The 22,263-nt window shown below is 52.1% G+C and overlaps 1 protein-coding gene across 2 annotated transcripts; it reads left to right on the top strand.

Moving 5' to 3' along the window:
• The first annotated feature begins 2,457 nt into the window (after nucleotides 1-2,457).
• Nucleotides 2,458-17,019, top strand: MYBL2 (MYB proto-oncogene like 2). Of its 2 annotated transcripts, none has more exons than XM_082491307.1 (13): nucleotides 2,458-2,709; nucleotides 3,871-3,942; nucleotides 4,326-4,418; nucleotides 6,058-6,278; nucleotides 6,429-6,585; nucleotides 7,403-7,630; nucleotides 9,063-9,449; nucleotides 11,070-11,209; nucleotides 12,209-12,308; nucleotides 12,874-12,987; nucleotides 13,589-13,705; nucleotides 13,911-14,057; nucleotides 16,258-17,019. In XM_082491307.1, the coding sequence occupies exons 1-13, from the start codon at nucleotides 2,608-2,610 to the stop codon at nucleotides 16,384-16,386; spliced, it is 2,007 nt and encodes a 668-aa protein (XP_082347433.1). In that variant the 5' UTR covers nucleotides 2,458-2,607; the 3' UTR covers nucleotides 16,387-17,019. The 2 variants fall into 2 exon arrangements, with proteins under 2 accessions (XP_082347433.1, XP_082347432.1); XM_082491306.1 differs by having other exon boundaries at nucleotides 7,361-7,630.
• The last annotated feature ends 5,244 nt before the right edge of the window (nucleotides 17,020-22,263 follow it).

Below are 22,263 nucleotides of genomic sequence, written 5' to 3'. Positions count from 1 at the left end.
CCCAGAGTAATATTTATTCAGCCTAAGCCTCTATACCACTACTCTTAGCTTCATACCCCAGGTGGAAAGAGTCTCAGTAAACCTCTCCATCTGCTCAAGATACTAAGACAGAGCTGTTTTTCCCTAGAGATGTGACACTTTACCCTTGTTCCTTGAGTCAGAGATTCATTAACCCCAGTTACAGTTGAGTCCCTTTGAGATGGGGGTACTGAAACTGGGCTGTGGTTAGGATGGGTGAGGTTGAGGAGCAGCTCTCATCTTAGCTTTAGCCCCACACATGGTATCCCCCACCTGCTGACCTGTGGGGTGCCACAGCCCACACCGGACATTGAGGGAGGTCCTTGGGGACAGGCCCTCCTGCCTGCTCTCGTAGCACACACTGCTGCCTTCTGCTGCACAGCCAGGAGCTTCTTTCAGGTTCCCCCTACACCTAGGAGGGAGGTTCTCACTAGGGGCTCCACCAGTGGCTACCTTCCAGCCACCCCCAGAGGGAATGGGGCAGGCAAGGGAAAGGGAAGGCAGCTACAGGGCTCTGGAACCGTTTCTTACAATAAATGCATTAAAAGCAGAGATAAAAAGCTCCTGTATTTACTAAAAAAAAAGGACTGTATAGTCAGTCTAGAAAAAAAAGTTTTAAGAGGTTAAAATACTTAATTTAAATTACTTAAAGGTGATTTAAATAAATTAGTATGTGAGAAGTACCAGAGAAATAAAAAGTACATGCTAAGAGGCTGGGCTAAAAAAAGCTCTTCTTACCTTCAGCTTCTCTAGAGACCCCCTTCAAGATCTTGATCCTTTTTTGCCAGTGCTACTTGCAGCGGTTTTATAGTTCTGGTAGTTAATTAACAGGCTGATTTCCTAATTAAGCTGGTTTGGGAGAGGGAGGGGTTTTTGCTTCAGGGGCAGAGGTGTTGTGCCGTGGGTAACTGCTGGGGGTAAAAGGGGTCCTGCCGGGGCTGGGGGGTGTTTGCAGCTGGGAGAGCTGGAGCTGTGGTCCTCTGTGTGGGAGAAGGAGAAGGACACATGGAGCCTTCCTGCCCGGACACAACACTCGGGGAGGGTCCCCAGCAAGGTGACATCTCTCTTAAGTTTTGCTCCTGGCCAGGAGCATCCCGGTGCAGAGGCAGAGCGCGGACATCGTAGCTGGGACAGGGACAGGGACAGGGACAGGTGTGTGCACAGCCCGAACCAGCGGGAACCCGCTTCTCCCGCTTTCCCTGCGCGCTGTGACAGTGTGACAGTGCCACCACCCGGCGCTGCGTAGAAGACAAAGGTTTTGTAGCTATAATTGTCTATGGGGAGAGATTGTACATTCAGCCACGTCGGTGTGTGTGGGGGGGAAACCCCACATCAAAACCGGTTTAACTTTTATTAAGGAATTCCAGAGCTTTGGTGACACAACCTTCTCTCCTCGGCAGCGGGGACACCCCCAGCAGCGCACCCCCGGAGCGGGACGCGGTTTATGTCATTTGCTCTTTTTTTTTCCCCCACATTTCGGCGGGAGGCGGCGGGCGGGGGAGGGGTGGCACAGGTGGCCGCGGCGGGCGGTGGCCGCTGCCGTTGTTTACGGGGTGGTGATGGTGGTGGTGTCGTCCCCCCCGGAGGGCTCCCCGGGCTGGGGGGGAATGGCCCCGGTGCGGGGGGTGGGGTAGGGGGGGGTGTCACCGGTGGCGGGGCGGGCGGGCGCCCTCCCGCGCGCGCCTCTTTGTGCGGGCGGGAGGCGGCAGCGCGCATGCGCGGCCCGGCCCCGCGCGGGCGGGGGGGCGCCGTTGGCGCGAGATAGGAAAGTGCCGCCGCTGCCGCCGCCCGGCCCCGCCATGGCGCGCCGCAGCCGTGGGTGAGTGCTGACCCTGCCGCCGCGGGGGCTTCGTCTGCCGGCCCCGCGCCTTCCCGACGGGCAAAGGGGGGGGGGCTGCGGGGCAGCATCGGGGACTCCCTGGAGGCGCATTTCCCCTGCGCGGCCGCCCCACGCCCCGGACGGCCCGTTCCCGCTCTCCGGCCGGTTAGCGGGACGGCGGGCAGGGCCGCGGCCCCGCACCCCCGGGCTCCGCGGGGCCCCGCTCTAAGGGCTCTGCTTGCTCCCACCCGGGAGCTGGGCGCGGGCCTGGCTTTGCCCGCTGGGGAGCAGCGGGGGGGGAGCGGGCAGGTCGGGGGGGTCCGGGCCGGGTGATGGGCCGAGCTCGTCGGGGCCGCGCTCCCGGCAGTCGCCGGACGGCTTCTGGGTGCTTCTCCCGTCCCTTCTCTTTACCCCAGCAACCCGGGAAACTGGTGAGCTGTAAAGCGGGGAAATGGTGCCAGTCCCGAGACACAGAGTCCTCCCGCGGGGACAGAAGGGAGCAGAAATCAAGATGAACGCCCCTTCCCCCGCTCTCGGCAGCATAAAAATTGCTAGCGTGCACCGGGAGCCCAAAGCTGAGGGACCCCTTTAAACATAGGGTGCCTGAAGGAATGTCTGTGAGGTGTCAGGGTCCAGCGCTGGAAGAGGGTAGAACCGGAGCACTGCTCCACACGGTGCAGGTTGCTCTCTGGAGGTCTGCTCTACCAGGTGGAGGTTGCTCCCTCTGCTGCGTTTTTATCAGAGGTGGAAATTATATCCTTCATTTATTCATGTCTAGTGAGGACCAGGATGAGCTGCATTGCCAGGATACCGACTCGGATGTGCCGGAGCAGCGGGACGGGCGGTGCAAAGTCAAGTGGACACAGGAAGAGGTGAGAGTGGCACTGGCTGAGAACAGTGCTTTGGGGTAGGCCTCTGGCATGGCACCGGAGCTTGGGTGCCTCCACCCCAGCCATCTCCCACTGGCCACCATACCACCTCCTGCTGTCTTGCTGCTGGAGAAGACCATGTGTCTGTTTTGCTGGTGTGAGCTGATGAGGCTGGGAGCTTCAGGGGCATTTGAAGTGTAGCCTGGAGAGCAAGAGCTCCAACCACTTTAGCTTAAGCATGTGAGCCCTGCGTGAGGCATCCACAGCCTGCAGCAATCTTGTGAGCAAAGAGGAGTTCCAGAGGATGGCTGAGGCCTCCAGCAAGCTGAATCGTGCAGTGGAAATGTCCTCCCTTTTCTGTAGCAAAAGCAGGGAGTGTTGAGACTGTTTTGATCGTGGCTTAGTCGTCCTGGCTGAGAGCCTGAAATTAATTGGGATATTCTCTTCCCTCCTCCCAGTTCTTCCATCATTGTTCTGTTTGAAAACTATAAGATGTCCTGTCTTCCCTGGGTCCCTGGGGTCTAAACACTGAGCAAGGTGGTCTTTGTGCAGAGATTAAAGCCTCGGTCTTGTGTTGGGCAGGGAATTACTTCATGCTTCTGTTAGCCCAGCCAGAGCACACAAGCAAGGACACCTTTAGCAGGCTTTTTGTGAGCTGCAAGAGCCGGCAAACCTGAGCCATTGCAGGTTTCATGAAAGAAATGCTGTAGAGCCAAGGAACACTGAAAGACAGTGGACCACCGGGCTAGTGGTGATACACTTAAACCAGTCAGCTTTCTTGGCCAGGCAAAAGCAGTGGCTGAGCTGGGAGATGGACTGTCTGGTCAGGGGTGTACTGGGACTGGATAAGCAGGTAGCCTTGCCCACAGGTTTTGAACCAGATTATACTGGGACAGAGCTGAGCTCTTATTTTGTAGTCACTGTACGAGCTTGCCCTAGCACAGAGCCCAGAAACAAATGGTCTGTTCCAGTTGGGCTCCATACACTGGAGTGCTGCTAAAGGATGGTGTGAGTTACCTTCCTACCCTGAATGCAGAATGCCAAAAAACCTCTTCTTGACAGTTAAAAATATCTAGCTTGTTCTCTTCATGCTGTCAGCCCAGGGGTGCCTGTGGCTTGTGTTGCCTCAGTGTATGTGAAAGTGGATTTCTTTGTTCTTTGCAGGATGAGCAGCTGAAGATGTTAGTAAGACATTACGGGCAGAATGACTGGAAGTTCCTGGCCAGTCACTTTCCTGTAAGTGACCCCTTGCCCAGTTGGGAATTGTGGTGTTTGCACGTTGCTTCTTGCACTCAGTGTGCTGGTTCTCTGTGTCTGTGAAGCACCTTGTACAGTGGAACTCTGTTCTGTGACTGCAGCTCCAGGCTATGAAATGGTGCTCCTTCAGGGCAGGGAGACATCCTTCTTGCATAGAGGACTTTTCAAAGGGAAGTCTGTTGGAGCTGGGATGAGGAATTGAGGTTTCTGTCCCTGTTTTCTGTGCTAAGTTCCCTAATCTGTATTCTCTATATGCTTCTGTAGGTTTTCTGTGGGACAGCTTGTGCGTGTGGGGACTCTGTTGCTATAGGGGCTTTTGGAGCCTCTGGTCTAACTCACGGCTACTCTGATTCCTTTCCTAGAACCGCAGCGATCAGCAGTGTCAGTACCGGTGGCTGAGGGTGTTGAATCCAGACTTAGTTAAGGGCCCTTGGACCAAAGAGGAGGACCAAAAGGTGAGTTGGGGCAATCTGAGCATTGGACTGTGACTGTCTGCAGAGGGGATGGAGGCGTCAGACCCTTGGGTAGTTCTTTCCAGTGGTGGATACCTGTGAAAGCAGCAGTGGCCTGTTCTGAGCTCACTAATGCAGCCATGGTCATGATGAGCAGAAGCAGGTTTAGGCCTCTTTAGCTAAATGCCTTCTCCCTTTCACACAGTACTGCTACAGTAGACTGCCAAGGGAGAGAGCAGAAAAGGGAATTAATTCATCTGCCTGCTGGCAGATCTCCACCTGACCTGGCCGTGTTGACCCAAGAGAAAAATAAAACTGGCATTTCCTGTGCCACAGTAGACAGGCTGAAGTGGATGTCTGAGGTTGACTAGATGAATCGTGACTTCTGTGAGCCTGTTTATCTGCTAATTTGAGAATGAGCTGAGAAGGACCAGCTCAGATAGAGTCATCTTGATGTATTTAAGAAAAGTTGTAATGAATTCCAACTTTTACTAAGGTTTTCCACTGAAAATTTGCTAGTTTGTCAGATTCTCTCTAACACTTCTGCTCCCCCAATACTTTCCCTTTTGGTCCCATTACAGGCTGTTACGGTCCCTTTTGCCTCCCATCTGTGTGTTATGTCAAGCACATCCTAAGGAAGCTTATCATGATGTCCTTCCAGCTTCCTACAGCAGAGCAATAGCTGCTTGCTTTCCCCTTCCCTTTGCACGTTCTGACTCTGTCAGCCTACCCAGTCACAATGCCCACTGCCATCCTGGCCAGCCTGGGCTCCAGCTTTCTCCTCCTGACACTGCACATCGCTTTGCCCTGCAAGCGCTTCAACTCCTGTGCCTGTGCCTCAGTTTGGTGTCTTTGGTCTCTTTGTGCTTGATAGATGGCAGTCTGTGGTAGGGACACTTCTTACAGGCTAAGAGCACTGTGAGCATCGCCTGGCTACTCGCACCTTTCAGCTGAGTGCAGCTGGTCAGGGTAGAAATGCTCTGTGAGAACCCTCCAGCCTGCCCTCTTAAGATTTTGGTGGGCTGCACGTTTCAGACAGTAGATTGTTTTGTCCCAACGCTGCTATGGACCCTATTGCAGAGGCTCGAACAGATTCCCTGCCCAGAAGAATTTTCATAGAGCCTCAGACAGAAGTGGCAAAGCCCTGGGTGAAGGGGAAGTGGCACAGTGGATGGCTCTTAAGTGAGTACTGTTTGTCAGACTAGCGCAGAGCTTATGTGAACTGTTGTCATGGGGCCAGGTCCTCGGTAGGAGGAAGGGCAGAGGAGTCTTGGAGCATGTGGGACTTGGCCTTTGCTCAGAAACAGGCATGTGTTTCTAAATCTGTGCCCCTCTGCCCCTGGTGCGCCTACCAGTCTGCACCCCATCTTCTGTAAGTGGTCCTCTGCATTCAAGGTGCCATCTGGCAAAATGTCTGCATGGGAACAGCCTCTTTCAGAAATTTGGCTTAATCGTTGCTTTCACAAGTGTTGGTACATGTGATTATCAGTGCTGGATCCCTCCAGCATTTTCTCCTAAGGGTCCTTTTTCTGTTTGCCCTTACCTGGTCCCAGTAGAAGTGAAGTGCAAAGCCTCAAGATGACTCTATTGACCTTCCCCTTCTTTATTCCATTTTCTTATTTCCCTCTTGCTCTCTTCAAAGGTAATTGAACTGGTTAAAAAATATGGCACCAAACAGTGGACGCTAATAGCCAAGCACCTGAAAGGGCGGTTAGGGAAGCAGTGCCGGGAACGCTGGCATAACCACCTGAACCCTGAGGTGAAGAAGTCCTCGTGGACAGAGGAGGAGGATCGCATCATTTTTGAGGCCCACAAGGTCCTGGGGAATCGTTGGGCAGAGATTGCCAAGCTTCTGCCTGGGAGGTAGGACCTCTTTGCTTGCTGGTGCTGGTGGCCTGTGGAGAACCATGTGTTGAGCTCACAGGATGGGGCTCGAGAGCATGTAGGAGCTGTTAGCTGTGCTTTAAAGCTGCTGTAATTGGTGATTTCTATTTCCTTCGGCTTTCTCTGCAGGACTGACAATGCTGTGAAGAATCACTGGAACTCCACCATCAAGCGGAAGGTGGACACAGGAGGCTTCCTCAATGAAACTAAGAAGTCCAAGTCACTATACTTGCTCGTGGAGGTGGATGACAAGGAGAGCCAAAGTCAAACAAGAGCTGGGAGCCAGGTACTGCACCAGCACATTTGCAGCAGGCAGCTGGGTCAGTCCCCTGCTCTGCTAATGCATATCAGAGCTGTTCATCCACCCTTCTGCTGCCTCTAACGCTGCCTTTGCCACAGCCTGGTGTCTACATAGACAGTCTGTGCCTTCCATCAGTCTTCTCAAAGACATTGACCCTTGGGAGTTCTCTCCCTCCAGGAGCTAGAGATGTAATGTGAACCCAAGTGTGCTATCCAGGTGGAGTACAGCAGTCTGCTAGTGCTTTTATCTTGCCAATCCCAGCATCAGGTCTGTCTTGGAGACTGAAGATTTTTTTGGCTCCGTTGTGCTGTTACTGGTGGGAGAAGGAGGCTGATTTAGACAGTGTGGGGGGCATGGTGAAGAGGTATTGTGTTCCTTTCCTCTAAAAAAGGAAGCATGGGAGGTACACCCATTTATTTTTTTGTGAAGAAAGCATGTAGTTTTCAAAGGCAGGCTCTTGGAAAGTAGGAAACGCAGAATTAGTGCTACCTGCTCAGCCTTCATTCAACTTTTTCCTGGGATACTGTTAAGTGAAATCTTCAGTTAAACAGTCCTGTGCTTGATATGTTGCATGGACTCCTGCTCGGATGGTGTATGGGACAGAGAAGTGAGGGAGAATGGGGATGTGAAACAAACTGAACGGCAGGTAGGAGAGCAGGCGGAGCTGAATGTGTCCAGGGACTCTTGCTTTTTGTCCCCAGGACTTGACATTGTTCCCTTGGTTTCTACTAATGGCTGGACTTTCTTTGTTTGCGCAAAGACTGTCCTACCAAACTGGCCAGTCAATATCTCTGAAATAAAGGAAGAAGATGTCAGTGACGAGGAAGTGACGGGTGTGCAGGAGTTACCCTCGGAGCTGCCAGCTGCTGAACTGGCAGAGCATAACACTGAAGGGACCCCAGATGATGCGGTGCCTGAGGATGCCACTTCATTTGTCACATCGCCATACAAATGGGTCGTCGAAGCTGCCAATTATTTGTACCCAACATCCGTGCCAGCCTTCAATGAAGCTCTGGACATGATTGAATCTGTAAGTAACAGACCCTTACTCCTCCAGCTAACGTAGGGATACTGATCCCCACCCGTTTCCCTTGAGTGAATTTACTGGGTCCCCTTGCTCGTCACCATGGGCATCCTGAGGAAGGCTGGGTCTGTCACTGGCTTGCGACTTCCCACCCTCTCTTTTCCAGGGCTGGATTAGGCCTTTCCAGCTCTGCCAGTATGGCTCTGGGCTTAAAAATTCCACTAGTGGGTGTCCTTGTGCAGGGGCTCTGCTGGTGTAGGATGCTGTAGATGCTGCCAAACCTGATCTGAAGTCTACTTTTATCAGCCAGAGTGTCCCCAGCTCTCCCTTTCATAATAGTTCAGGCCCATGCTCATGAGCTTTCCTTTCCCTCCTGTTCTGGGATGGGATGGGATGGGATGGGATGGGATGGGATGGGATGGGATGGGATGGGATGGGATGGGATGGGATGGGATGGGATGGGATGGGATGGGATGGGATGGGATGGGATGGGATGGGACGGGATGGGACAAGACAGGACGGGATGGGACAAGACAGGACGGGATGGGACAAGACAGGACAGACTGGGAATAGGCCAGGCACACTTGTAGTATGCAGGACAGACCCCTTCACACTAGGATGCCGTCACCATTTGCTTTCAGTGGAGGTAGCTTCACTGTAACTAGTAATTTTGGGACAGTCAAGTAGTGCTGAGGTCCCCAGGGTGATGGATGCATGCCAGAGCAGGAGGCTGGCTAGAATCAACAGAGCACTTTGCCGCCATCAGCGTGAAATGTCACTGCAGCCCCCACCCTGCCTGAAGAGGTTATGAGCTGATTATCTGTGAAGGATGCACTTTGCATGTGTATAGGAGGACAGAGTCTGTGCCCAAGGCTTAAAGGCCCATCTGTGGGCCCTTAGGGGCCTGCTTGTATGGTACTTTGGTTATTGGTGGGGTTGAGCTGTGAAGCAGCTGATCTCTGAACTGGTCTGATTATTTTTAATCTGCTTCTAGCACTGCATGTTGCAGCAGAGTCCTGTGTCCAACTGTTTTGATGTGCCCAAGACTGTGGTTTGGTGTTGGTGACAGTTGCTTCATTCAGCCCCTGTCCCCAGACCTATCCGCAGCTGCTTTTTTTGTCCTCTCTGTGCCGGGGTGCAGCTGTTTGTGCAGCTGTGCTGTGAACTGAACTGGGAAACCAACCTTCCGTGAACAGAAAAATCTGCCGTACACACAAGCAGCAGCTTTCAGCTGGGTCAGTTCCCTGGTCCGGTTCTCAGCTGTGCTGGCAGCAGAAGGGAGGAGGGCTTGAGCTCTCCTTTAGCCAGGCTCCTTGTAAAATCCAGTGCAGTCTCACACACCCACTTATTTCACCTCCCAGTTCATCTCTGCATCTGCACCAGTTGGCTGCTCAGCTTTCCTTCCTGTGCTGCTTCTGATGGTTTCCCTTGTGTGTAGGACCCGGATGGGTGGTGTGATCTCACTCAATTTGACTTGCCTGAGGAACCCTCCGCTGGCAGCAGCAGTAGCAGCAACAGCCCGGTGAGGCAAACCCCCAGCAAGCCACTGCCGTCCCTGCCCAATGTGACTGAGTACCGCTTGGATGGCCACACCATCTCTGACCTGAGCAAGAGCAGCAAGGGGGAGCTCATCCCCATCTCTCCGCACGCAGATGTGAGCTTTGGCACGCCGCCCTCTGTGCTGAAGAGGCAGAAGAAGAGGAAGATCTCCCTCTCCCCCGTCACAGAGAACGCCACCAGCACCAGCCTTTCCTTCCTTGACTCCTGCAACAGCATGACGCCCAAGAGCACCCCTGTCAAGACACTGCCCTTCTCTCCATCTCAGGTATGGAGCAATGGCAGAGCTTGGTCTGCACTCCTCTGCTTGGGCTTGGTCATGACCTAATAAGCATGTTAGTGCTCTATCTGCTTGCCTTAATGCCATGTATTCCCATCAGCTCTGCCACCTTTGTGTTTCTCCTCCCTTGAAAGAGGCAGTGCAAGTGTACAGGGTGCAGGTCTGCTAAAACATGGCACAGAGCTGGGTTTTGGCACCACTTGTCTTCAGCGATGTCCTTCCTGTGGGAACAGCAGCCTGTGTCTGCCTCTGGGGAAGCCCAGCTACCCTGTGTGATGGGCAGGGCATGTGCTTGCTAGGAGGAACACCACTGCAGATCTATGTGCTTGTCCACTGCAGCAACTCTGGAGAGCACAATGATTCTGTCCCCAGGGTATTACTGCCCCAGCTGTGGATAGCAGAGTGGCAACAGTGAAAAGTGGCTTTCCCTGTTTCTTTCCAGTTAAGTCACGAAGGCAGGCTTGGCAGCACATGCCTTGTGCAGATCTCCGAGTTGCTGTGCTTAGGAAAATGCTCCTGGGCTTGTCTTAATTGCAAAAGGGACTCGATATTTCAGCCTTTGTCATGACTCCTACAGTGTACGCACACATGTCCACACATGGTCTCCCACATACATCATCTTGGAGCACTGTGGTGTTCAAACCCACTGGTGTCTCTTATATTGATGTGGTGGAGTTCTGTCTATAAAACAGAATAAAGGCTGCTGCATTCTCCAGCACAGTTCCCACAGCTCTCCGTTGTTCAGACGCTGTCTACCCATGCCTTCCAGGCCTTTATTTCTGCTGTTTCTGCAGCCCTGGGTGGCACATGAGAGAACACTACAGGACAGTCTGACACCCAGGTTCAGGTGGACCTTGAATGCAAGGCCAGTGAGAACTGGGAAATCGGAGTGGGACCTGAAATGTGCAGCTCTGCAGAGTGTAAAAGGCTGGAAGGCCTGGAGCGAATCTGAGAAGGCAGACGGCCCATCCTGCCTCTCAGGCTGAGCTTCCACTATCAGTGGATGTAACACACAGCTCTTCTCTCCCGATTCTCTTGAGGCTACAAACCTCATTCCTTACGGGAGTAAAGTTGTCGCTTACTAGTTGTTGTGAAGTAAAATCCTAGCATAGATGAGACAGTTTGTCATTTTTCTCACAGTTTAGGCTGAAGACAGATCAGTGCAAAATCTGTTAACTTGTATGCTGTTGTGTTAGATGGACTTCCTTCACATTTGCCAACCTGAGGTCAGAATAGACCTTTGGTGGGCTGGTGTTACCTCTCCTTCACCATTCTACTTGGCCTTATCTGGACCAGTGCAAGGAGAGACTTCTCTCCCACCCTGTAGCTGGTTGTAGTTGTATCAGCTCATCCCTTATGGGAAGTGAATAACCTTTATAGGTGTGAGGCACCTTCTGGCAACTTTCACATGTGTGTTGATGTACAGGACTCTGAGTCTTTAAGAGTCAACCTGGTTTATACTCAGACAGATCCCTCTTGTGCCACTCAGTATGGGAGGATTGTCCCTACTCAGGTTTTCCCCCATATTTAGGAAAAAGTAATGACTTGTGATACTATACTGGGATGCTTGAGACTTAGTGTCTTCTCTTTCTTTCCTGTGCTGTGCAGTTCTTAAACTTTTGGACCAAACAAGATACACTAGAACTGGAGAACCCGTCTCTGACCTCCACACCTGTGTGCAGTCAGAAGGTGATAGTCACAACCCCTCTGCACAGGGACAAGACCCCTCTGCTCCAGAAGAACTCAGCGTAAGTCTTTTCTTCCTCCTCCCGCATCCCCACCAGACCAAGGTCCTTTTCCATGCAGGGGTCTGGTCCAATTAAAATATACTTCCCCCAGTATGTGTACTGGAAGTACTGAGGGGGGCAGGGCAGGCTGGGGATTTCCTTAAATCAGTGTTTCCCAAAGACAGTTCCTCTCTGAGCTGCAGAGAACAAGTGTCCCATCTGACTGAGGCTGCAGCCGTGTGACCATTGTTGTGGTCAGCTGCTGGGTGGGCTGTTGCCTTCTGTGCATATCTCTGTCTGGGAAACAGTGCTGTGCTGTGAGCCCCGCGCCAGCAGGGAAGGGATTTGATTTTCTCAAGAGTTCAGATTCATCCCTTCAGCTCTGCACCCTCTGCTTTGCCTGAGCTGAGGGGCAGTCCAGGGCGTTGATTACCCAAGTTGCTGTACCGGGCGGGTGAGAAAGGGTGGTCTGCACAGGCTGTGTTTTGCTGGCAGACTGTAGCAGCACAGTGTTTGGGGGTGCTGGCTGTGCTAGCAAAACTACTCTGTTGTTGGCCTGGCCCAGAGCAGCTCCCATGTCCAAGCAGTGCAAGCTGGCTTGGCTGCTCCAAGTGCATTTGCATCCAGACTTACACTGTTCCAGTTGCGACTGTCACAAGCCCAGGCTGGGTCTGAGCAGCTCCGCCAGTGGAAACATTGCAGAGTAGGGTTGGCCTGCAGAGCTTCACGTTGCCTGGGTCAGAGGTGCTGTACTGCTTTCTGATGAGCGTGCTTGGCAGCTGGCAGGGTGGAGTGGCATAGCTGGCATGTCTGAAGGACGTTTTCCCTGCTAAAGACTCCTCTGTGCCTGTTTGCCCTGCTCGCACCCCAGGCACAGTCCAGCCAGGCAGGTGGCTTCTGCTGCCACCACATGAGACTCTGCAGGTGGCTCATGTAATGAGAGGGTTCAGGAGGATGGGGGTTACTTTGTGTGGGTTGCAGCATGTCTGATTCTTTGTTTTTCCCACTCTCTGCTGCCAGGTTTGTCACACCAGATCAGAAGTATGTGGTGGATAACACTCCTCACACCCCCACACCTTTCAAAAATGCCCTGGAGAAATATGGACCAATTAGGCCTCTGGTAAGTATTGGGCAGCTCTGCTGCTTACTGGTGGCAGAAACAATGAATGATAATGGGATGTGGGGTAGGTTGCAGTGGAGCTGGGAGCCAGCTGTTAGATCTCTGCCATAACAAAGTCCAGTTTGGTAGTGTTAGGCTGAGGTGGGAGGGATGAAGGGGACATTATCATGGTGAATATGTCATGGTAAGTAGCCACAGGACTTCTAGCTCCTCTGTAAACCAGCTAAAAATTCCCAAAAGTGCCCTTTAATCAGGCTGCAGTGCTTGGTTCCTGATGACCTTGAGGAAGAGCAAGGAAATGATCTACCTAAGCATCCCTGTGCAACTGGGTCTCTTAACCCGGCTGTTGTGGGCATGGCAGTTTCCAGTATCCCAGGCCTTCTGTGCATGCTGGTCTCTTGATGGCACATTTGAGGTTCAGTTGATAAGAGTTTCTCATGTTCATCCACCCACTGTAAGCTTCTGTGGGCTCCCCCGGCTCTGTTATCCATTGAGGGAAATAACTAGTGAGTCTACCCGGCATGCAAATTTTTTCTTGTGCTCTCTGTCCTCCTTTTCACACCAGCCCCAGACTCCTCACCTGGAAGAAGACTTGAAAGAAGTGCTCCGAAGTGAAGCTGGCATTGAACTTATCATAGAGGATGATGTGAAGCCTGAGAAACAGAAAAGGAAACAAGGGGTGAGCTGATTTTTTGCATCCAGTACCTGCTGCTGGGCTGCCCTGTGCTGTTGAGGGGTGTGTTGGCTGGTTTTGTTCATCCTGCTGTTGATGCCAAAAAGTTTCGTGGTGTTTTTTTTTTTTTTTTTCCTCTTTTTGTTTGTGGCTGCTGCCTTTTAATCAGCAAGAGATGCCTGTGATTAAGGCCTGCTTAAAATACTGCCAACTGTGTCCTGGCTTTTACTAAACTTGGTGCATGCTAGGTGATGTGTTGTCCCTAACCCCCAGGAGAGAATCACGGCATGCTTGGAGTGTCTGTGGCAAGTTTGGCTCCCAGAAAGCTGTGGGCTGGTATGCGAAGTCTCTTGGCTCAGTTGCCCTGGTGGCCTTCCTTTCCTACTGAAAGGGGCTTCCTCTTTTAAATCAGTGGCTCTGGGTGCCAGATGGAGAGCATTGGAAGCTGCTGTGCCCTGTGATGGGGAAGGCTGTAGCACATCTTCTTCCTGAGGTCCTGGTGCAGTGCAGACCTGGGATGGCGTGGGCTTGGTGTGCACCCTGAGCCCTTAGGGCATTAGTTCACCGGGTTGATTCATGCTGACACTTGTATTTCTATGTCCCCTAGTTGCGCAGGAGTCCCATCAAGAAGGTCCGGAAGTCTCTGGCCCTGGATATTGTGGATGAAGATATGACGCAAAATATGCCTGCCCTCCCCAAGACTGTCTGTTTCAAAAGAGCACAGGTGAGGGGTACTGTGCTCAGAACAGGGTTGGAGCTGGCTTCTGCTCCAGAGAAACGCTGTAAAAAGCAGCAGAGAGAGCTTTGCCACTTGCAGCTGTGGATGAAGGGCTGGATTTGCTAGCTGGCCTCTTATCCAGGACATGTATCAGCACTGTTAGGGCAAATTAACTTGTTTCCTTATATTTTTCTTTATTTCCCCTTTGCAGCCTTTGAATTTCCTGTCAAGGTCCCTGAACCTTTCCTCCTCTAGCAGGAAGAATGACAGCGGTTTGCTCAACAGAGCCTTCGTGCAAGTGCAGCCGGAGAAAATGTCCTACACAAAAATGCCAAGCCATTTCAGACCACCAGCACCGGTAAGCCCCGCAGCCTCTGCCTTCCTAGTCAGAAGGTTAGCTGGTAGTGCAGACCTCCTCCCTCTTTGGGAGAAGGAGCAAGGGGACGAAGCTCTGCACACTGCTGCATAAGCATCCATATGCTGTTAGGGCTGTCTTTGCACCCAGGTTTGGAGAGCTGAGTCAGCAGTGTCACTCTACAGCTCCCTTCTGTCTCTTTGCAAACCTGCCCTTCTGCTGGTGCTCAAAGCTCAAAGCCCTGTGGCTGATCAGCGCTGTGGCCTGCTTGTTTGGCACCAGATTTTCCTCATGGGAATCCATATCCTGTCCCAGTCCATCAGGGAATTTAGAGGGTTGACCCAGCAGTGAAGCAAATTTTCCTTTTTCTGGTGAGCCCTCCTTGAGCAGCCAACAGTAGGCTCATCTTTTTTGCTTCTCTGTGCATAGCAAGTCTGTGAAGTGCTGTATAAATACCAAACAGAAAGGTATTTCCCATCTCTGTGATTATTAGGGTGTTTCTAGGGTGTGGTGAAGGCTGTGTGCCATAGGCAGCATAGGCTGGCTTTATCCTGCGGTTTACCTGAATCCATGGCAGCAATACAGAGCTCCAGTTGATAGTGTACCACCTTTGTAGCTTGTGCTGAGGTTGGTGGTGTTAAAGCTATACCTGTTGCTCAGCTCCACATTGTGGAGCACATCTGGGCTGTGCTGGAGTCACAGTAGCCTACAAATGCACTCTGGGGCATAAATGGTTTCTTGTGCTCTCCTTAAAATCTTCACCATTTGGTATGTTTGCAGTGAGTGCACTAGCAGAGGGGTATTCCTGCTTTATAAGGCAGTGTGACCTAGAGAAGGGGATTTGGGCAGTGATTTTGCAGATAGTTGCTTGGGCCAAGTCATAGGAGCGCTCTGGTAGCTTGAATGCAGATGGAAATACATGCTCTCCTTGGTCAGGGGTGAAACTGCAACTGGGGGCGAGTGTCGGGGTCTTTTCAGGTCCCGGAAAGAACCCAGATAGGATGTTGTCTTCACTGAGCAGCCTTGGCTCAGCCTTTGCTAAACACTACAGCAAGGAGAGTTGCAGCCATCCCTGGATTAGAGCTGTCTGTTGTGAAAGCTCTTTCTCCTGACAAATAGGTACTCGTCAGCCAGAGTAATTCCTTCCCCTTCTCAAAATAAACCCTACTTAAACACTTCCATTTCTCCTCCTGTCTTAGGCAGGGTTGTATTACTCTGAGAGCTAATAGACCCATATAAATAAAGCTTTGGGTGCGACTTGAAGGTGACAGTAAGGCAGCTTGCATGGTGACAGAGTACAGGTGTGCAGTGAAATCCCATTGTGCAAAGACAGCAGAGCTGTTTGTGGTGTTGCTGGGCTCTCAGGATTTATTGTGCCGGACTGGTGTTGCTAGCAGTGGCAGTTACTTATTAAGGAAGCTCACCCAGCTGTGGGCTGAACCTAAATCAGTCCCGGAGCCGTGCTGTGGCTGCATGAGGCAGTGTTACTGTAAGCAAATGCTGAAGCTCAAGCTCTGGTTGTTTTGCAGTGCATGTGAAATGGGTATTTCCATTCCAGGGCACTGTGTATCTCCAGGCTGCATCTATCAGAGGATTTGCAGGGGTTTTTGTAGAGTGCCAAGGCACCTCATGGGAGCCCTTTTTGCATGCAGTGGCTGAAGCTCACCTAATTTTCAGCTTTTCCTGTGTGCTGCAGGGCCCCGCTGAAACTACAGGCACCAAATTGCTGCTAAGGATGGTCTTTGACCAATCTAGACCTGGGGCTGAGCAGCTCTTGTAGGAATTGAACTGGCTTGGGAATAAACCCCAAAGGTGTTCTTGAATTCCTTCCATCCCTCTGGAATCTCTTTAGCACAAGGAGCCTTATCGGGTTTGTGCTTTGGGGTTTTTGTCTCAAGCCAAGTAAGAAAAAGCCCTGAAAGGGCATGTGGGCCATCCAAAAATGGAGCACTTGCCTGGGAAACTACTGAATGTAACCGCGCTTTGCTAGAAACGACCGTTTCAGCTGTGATGAGTAACTGGTGGTGTGCAAGTCCCTCCTGGTTGCCAGATGGGTGCTCCTAAGTCTGAAGTTTTATTTCCCTTGGGTAGCAGATAGCTGTGAGTTTTATTTATTTTTGCAGTCTTTTAAAACAGGATATTGATACTGTGTTTGTCCTCTCCCTTAACTGTATTGTACATGTGTTTTCTTTTCCCTCTGTAGATGACCAGGGCTTGGAAAGCAGTGGCCTGTGGTGGAACCCGAGACCAACTCTTCATGCAGGAGAAAGCTCGACAGTTTTTGGGCATGTTGAAACAGAGTCACACATCAAGGACCTTAATCTTATCATGAAGGATTGTTCTGCTTTTTTTATATATCTTATTTTTTAAGGTTTTTTATAAGGGGAGGGGGAGCCACAGGAAAAATTATCCTCTGCGAGGCCATGGTGTGTGGGGGTGGATTTTTTCCTTCCGTTCCCAGGTAGATCTATATTGTAATAAATTGGGCTAACTGCTGGCTAATGTGTGGAATGCAAGTTTTGGGATCATTACAGAAAGGCGAATGAGGGAGGGATGGAGAGCCAACGGCAAGGCCTCTCTCTGCGAGACCGGGGTTCTGCAAAAGTAGAAGCATGCAGCTGTGTTCCACCTTGGAGCAGCGTGTGCAGCAGGTGGTGGAGACCGGCCTCACAGCCTGCCTGGATTTCGTGCTGGCTGCTCTGGTACATTGGTAATGGCTTTTTTGAAGGTTCCTGCATGTCTTGCGTCTCCCCTTCCAGCTTTCCTTGGGGGATGGAGCCATCCCCCCCTCACTCAAGGAAGAGGGAGGGTGTTGCATGCTCGTGGGAGATGTGTTTTGGGGTGACCCGTGTTCAGAGCCGGCCGTTTGCTCCCAGCAGGGCTGTTTGTACTGCCACGCTGTGGAAGGGGAGCAGAAGGCGCCTCTCCCCAGGGCTGTGCTCCCTCTTCAAATAAACGATGGTGCTAACATCACCCTGTTTCTCAGACTCTGACTCTGCCCGGGGCCGCACAACGCTCGGAGGGAGGCAGCGCTGTGCCGGGGTGGCGAGATGCAGCAAAGCACTGGTTTTCATGTGGGATCTTTTCTTTCCTGGAAAATTGCCAAATTCTTTTTAGCTTCTTACCATGGGGGGAGAAGGGACGGTTTCCCCCCCCCCCCCCCCCCCCCCGTGCTGGTTGTTTCATCAGCTGTTTAGAAATGGTTTTGTGTACTTTATGGGAAAGTGCCACAGTGTGCTTGAGCTTAGCGAGTCTGGGACCTCTGCAAAGCTGCAGGAGTGGATGGAGGCTGCGGAGAGCTGTGGGCTGGAGAACAGCACTGGGAGGGTGTGATGTAGCAGAGCCTCTTCTGTTCTTCCTTCAGAGGCCAAAGCTGCATCCATGTAGCTGTTTCAGTGCGATAACAGTAGCATGGTGTCCTGTGTTGACATAGCCAAGGATGAAACGTGGCGACTGTAGCAGTGTTATTAACTTTTGCAATTGGAAAGGTACTGGAAAAAGTGAAGAGCAACTCGCTGGTTAGACCAGCGCGCGAACAGCTCTTTGGGTGAGCTCTGTTCAGGGCTGTGCTGTGATGTGCTGTCCTTTGTGAGCCACCAAAGCCATCGTGGCAGATGTGCCTCCGGCTGGGTGGCCGTGCAGTGAAGGTGCAAATGAGAGGGTCCATTCAGCCCTGTGCCTCTTAATGGGGTCAGTGTCCGCAGTCCCTTTTCAGGGTGGAAAAACAGCAGGGCTGTAGAAATCTCATTTTTCAAGTTGTGGCTTGCATTGGAAATAGAGTCAAAAAATCCTTACTGACAAACTTGTTAATAAAACCTTGGATCCTGGGAAATAAGGGAGTTTTCGAAACCCAGCTCATTTTTCATTTCTACAAGCTCTGGGCCAAAGTAAATCCATGAAGTCATTTTTATTTCTGTTTCTCAGCACTGCAATGTTTGCTTTGGAAAGACGGCTGGGACCACTTGTCTGAAAGCCTGCCTTTAGCTGCTTCGATTCTGTTGTTATTTTAAGAGAAATCGTCGTAACCCCATCCCTCTGTGCTTGGGCTTTAGCGGGCTCGGCTGTTCTGCGCTAGGTCACTACAAAACCAAGCCTAGACTTTCTTTTCCTTCCCGGAGCCGATGTGAGCTGGGAGTCCTGAGCAGGCAGTGTCCACCAGAGAATAAATCAGTGTGTGAGCCTGGCACATATGTTTGGGAGCTGCCCCTAAATTAAAGGATTATGAGGCTGAGAAGTATTAACTGCTGCTCTGATGCTGTAAATCCAGATAGTGCCGGGTGTCCTGCATTGCAGCATGCTTATTAAGGAAGATTGAGGGGCAGAAAAATACCAAGGAAAATAAGTAAGCCCTGACATGGTTAATGAGTAAGAAGACAATTAGCTTTTAATTGGAAAATGGAGCTCCTTCTGGTGTGGACGTTACCAGCCCTGCTTGGCTATCCTGGAACTTGGGAAAAGGCACTGCTCTGCAGGTGGGGGGCCCCACTTAGAATCCTAGAATGGTTTGGGTTGGAAGGGACCTTTAAAGGCCATCTAGTCCAACCCCCTGCCATGGGCAGGTACATCTTCAACTTGATCAGGTTGCTCAGAGCCCCATCCAACCTGCCTTGGAATGTTTCCAGGGATGGGGCATCTACCACCTCTCTGGGCAACCTGGGTCAGTGTCTCACCACCCTCGGTGTAAAAAATTTCTCCCTTATATCTCGTCTGAATCTTCCCTCTCTTAATTTAAAACCATTACCCCTTATCCTATCACAACAGGCCCTGCTAAAAAGTCTGTCCTCATCTTTCTTATAAGTCTTTAAGTACTGGAAGGCTGCTATAAGGTCTCCCTGGAGCCTTCTTCTCCAGGCTGAACACCCCCAACTCTCTCAGCCTGTCCTCCCAACAGAGGGGCTCCAGCCCTCGCAGCATCTCTGTGGTCTCCTCTGGCCCCGCTCCAACAGGTCCGTGTCCTTCTGATGTTGGGGGCTCCAGAGCTGGATGCAGCACTCCAGGTGAGGTCTCTTCAGAGCAGAGCAGACGGGCAGAATCCCCTCGGTCGCCCTGCTGGCCATGCTGCTGGGGATGCAGCCCAGAATGTGGTTGGCTTTCTGGGCTGCCAGCACACATTGCTGGCTCATGTCCAGCTTTTCACCCACCAATCCTCAGCAGGGCTGCTCTCTGTCCCTTCATCCCCCAGCCTGTATGGATACTGGGGGTTGCCCCATCCCAGGTGCAAGACCCTGCACTCGGCCTTGTTGAACCTCATGAGGTTCACACAGGCCCACCTCTCGAGCTTGTCCAGTTCTCTCTGGATGGCATCCTGTCCCTCAGGCGTGTCAACCGCACCACTCAGCTTGTTGTTGTCTGCAAACTTGCTGAGAGTGCACTTGATCCCACTGTCCATGTCACTTGTGAAGACTTTAAACAGTACTAGTCCCAGTACAGACCCCTGAGGGACACCACTTGTCACTGATCTCCATCTGGACATTGAGCTGGTGACCACTACCCTCTGGATGTGGCCATCCAACCAATACCACAGCCACACCACACTTGCTTTGTTTTCCCTTAGTTCAGATGCTCTGCTTTATTTCCAGTAAAAACCTCATTGAGGTTGGACTTCCCAGTGGCTGTGGAGTCCCTGAGCTAGAGCTGGAGACTCCCCGCAGTCTGTGTCCCCAGTTGTGCCCTGACCATTGTCCCATTGAAGCCTCTGCAGTAATGCCACCCTCTCAGGCTGCACAGCCCTCATTCACAAAAATAAACCTGGAAATTTAAGGTGGCTTTGAATGAAAGGCCGGGATGAGAGAGTCCCAGGAGCTTCTTCCGTGTGGGAGAGGAACCTCCTCCCATGGCCCGGCTTGCTGGAAAGCTGCAGGAACCCTGAGTTGCTGCTTTAAATTAAACTTTGTATTTGCTTTTGGTATTTTGCATTCCTCAACAGATGACCCCTTGTTTGAATCCAGATGTGGAAAAAGGATTGAATTTTAGCAGGGACCGGAGGGGAATAGCAGAGCTGGAGCTCCTGGGTCATGGCAGTGCCCAGACTGCCAGCGGGATGTCGCTTCCAGCTGGGACGAGGCCTGGAAAAGCTGGGGAGTGCAAAAATATTGGGGTAAGGGGGAAAAAAGAGAGGACATTCAGGGTTCTTTATTGGCAAGCTTCCTCCAGGATGGAGCTGGGTGGTGCGCGGGCGGGCAGCGGCAGGGCAGAGCGGTGCTGAGCCTGCAGGGCCCCGCGGCCGGTGGCCCGGGAGCTGCTACCTGTCCCTCAAAGGGCTCGTGGCTGCTGGGCTTGTTCCCGCTGGCTGGAGCGACCTCACAGCTGTTTTATCTTGTTTTCACAGGTAATTCTGCTAAAGAGCTGTGCAAACAGCAGGTGGCTCGCAGGGGGCTTTTTGGCACCGGACTTGTCCCTACGCACAGCCGCGGAGGGATGCAAACGGTGAATAAAGGATTTTTGGGGTATTTCCTGTAACTAAAGGAAAGAAAAGTCCAAGTCCAGGTTGGAAGGGGCTCTGAGTGACCTGATCTAATTGAAGATGACCCTGCTTATGGCAGGGGGGGTGGACTCGGTGGCCTTTAATGGTGCCTTCCAACCCAAACTAGTGGTTCTACAAAAAGAAAAAAGTGCAGCTGAAGTGATGTAGCCCATCCCGTGGCTGGCCGACAAAACCAGCCCTGGTAAAGCAAGTGCTTTGCCTGCTGCCATGCAGAGGCTTCGTGCCGGGGTGGCACAGCTGAGCACCGCGGCTGCGGCAGGAGACACTGCCAACCTGGTCGCAATGACCAGCGCAACCCAAGCTTGCCCCGTTGACCTTTCTAGTGCACAGGACTTAGTTACTAATGCGATGGCGTAGAGCAAAGTGAATTTCTGGTGAGACCCCACCTGGAGTACTGCATCCAGCCCTGGGGACCCCAACATGGGAAAGACATGGACCTGTTGGAGCGGGTCCAGAGGAGGCCGTGAAGATGCTGTGAGGGCTGGAGCCCCTCTGCTGGGAGGACAGACTGGGAGAGTTGGGGGGGTTCAGCCTGGAGAAGAGAAGGCTCTGGGGAGACCTTATTGCGGCCTTCCAGTCCCTAAAGGGGCTCCAGGAGAGCTGGGGAGGGACTTTTTACAAGGGCATGGAGCGATAGGACGAGGGGGAATGGCTTCAAACTGGAAGAGGGGAGATTTAGATGAGATATTAGGAAGAAACGTTTCACTGTGGGGGTGGTGAGCCCCTGGCGCAGGTTGCCCAGAGAAGCTGTGGCTGCCCCATCCCTGGAGGTGTTCAAGGCCGGGTTGGATGGGGCTTGGAGGGACCTGGGCTGGTGGGAAGTGTCCCTGCCCAGGGCAGGGGGGGTGGAATGAGATGAGCTTTAAGGTCCCTTCCAACACAAATCATTCTATAAGTCTATGAGCCTATGAATGGCAGTGCACGAAACAATAAATAATTGCTTAGCGGTGTGATGGAGGTTTGAGTTTGAGCATAACCTGTCGCTGCCTGATGTTTCCAGGCTGCGGTGTGTGTGGAGGGCATCCTGTGGGTTTGTCCTCTCGGAGCGTTGGTGTGATTCCATGTTACAGCAGGGCTGTTGGCTGCACCGGGAACATCGCAGCCCCCAGCATTTCCAAGCGCCCCTGTTTGGGAGCCATCTCCGCTCCGTGGAGGATGCACAGGCGGGTTGCTCCATCCCTGCTCTCCTCCTGCCTTCCTGCACGGAGCAGTGAGCTTTAGCGGGCTGTGCGTCCTCTGGGGCTGCAGGTGTGCTGTGTTGGGGGCAAAATAAGAGATGGATTTCCCATTGGTGGCTGAATTTGAGTTGGTTATGCCTCAACGATGTTTCATGAGCTTTATCATAGCTCGGTGCAGGAAGGGAGGTTGCGTTGGACCCTGTGATGGGGGCAAGAGGATGCTGAGGTCCAGGTGGATGGCCGGGGCTTCTGCTTCACCAAAAAATGCTTTGACCCTGGGGATTATTCAGAGCAGTAAAGTGTTTCCTCTCCCCCCTTTGCTTATGGTATTTATTGTTGCTAAGCAATAACCTTGTAAAATTTCCCATGTGCTTTTTTTGACACTCTAACCTGTGGGTTTAAAGGTTTGGGAAATTCAAAGGACAATTTTAGCCTGGTAGATGCCTGCTGAGGATTAGCTGACCAGCTCCTGGATTTTGCAAGAGATGGAGAACACTCGTGTTGAGAGCTGGCCGCAGCTGGGCTGGAAACTAATTGAGCTTGGGAA

This window comes from Vanellus vanellus (assembly GCF_965231255.1).
Source record: "Vanellus vanellus genome assembly, chromosome: 15".
In the NCBI taxonomy this organism is placed as follows: Eukaryota; Metazoa; Chordata; class Aves; order Charadriiformes; family Charadriidae; genus Vanellus; species Vanellus vanellus.
Note: the sequence above shows the minus strand (reverse complement) of the source record. Positions and strands in the feature narration are given on the sequence as shown.

Bases quoted from the DNA above. Each gene is read 5' to 3' on its own strand.
- MYBL2 (XM_082491306.1), top strand. From the start codon at position 2,608: ATGTCTAGTGAGGACCAGGATGAGCTGCATTGCCAGGATACCGACTCG. The intron at 9,450-11,069 runs GTATGGAGCAAT...TGTGCTGTGCAG, and splicing joins TGCCCTTCTCTCCATCTCAG to TTCTTAAACTTTTGGACCAA. The intron at 11,210-12,208 runs GTAAGTCTTTTC...CTCTGCTGCCAG, and splicing joins CTGCTCCAGAAGAACTCAGC to GTTTGTCACACCAGATCAGA.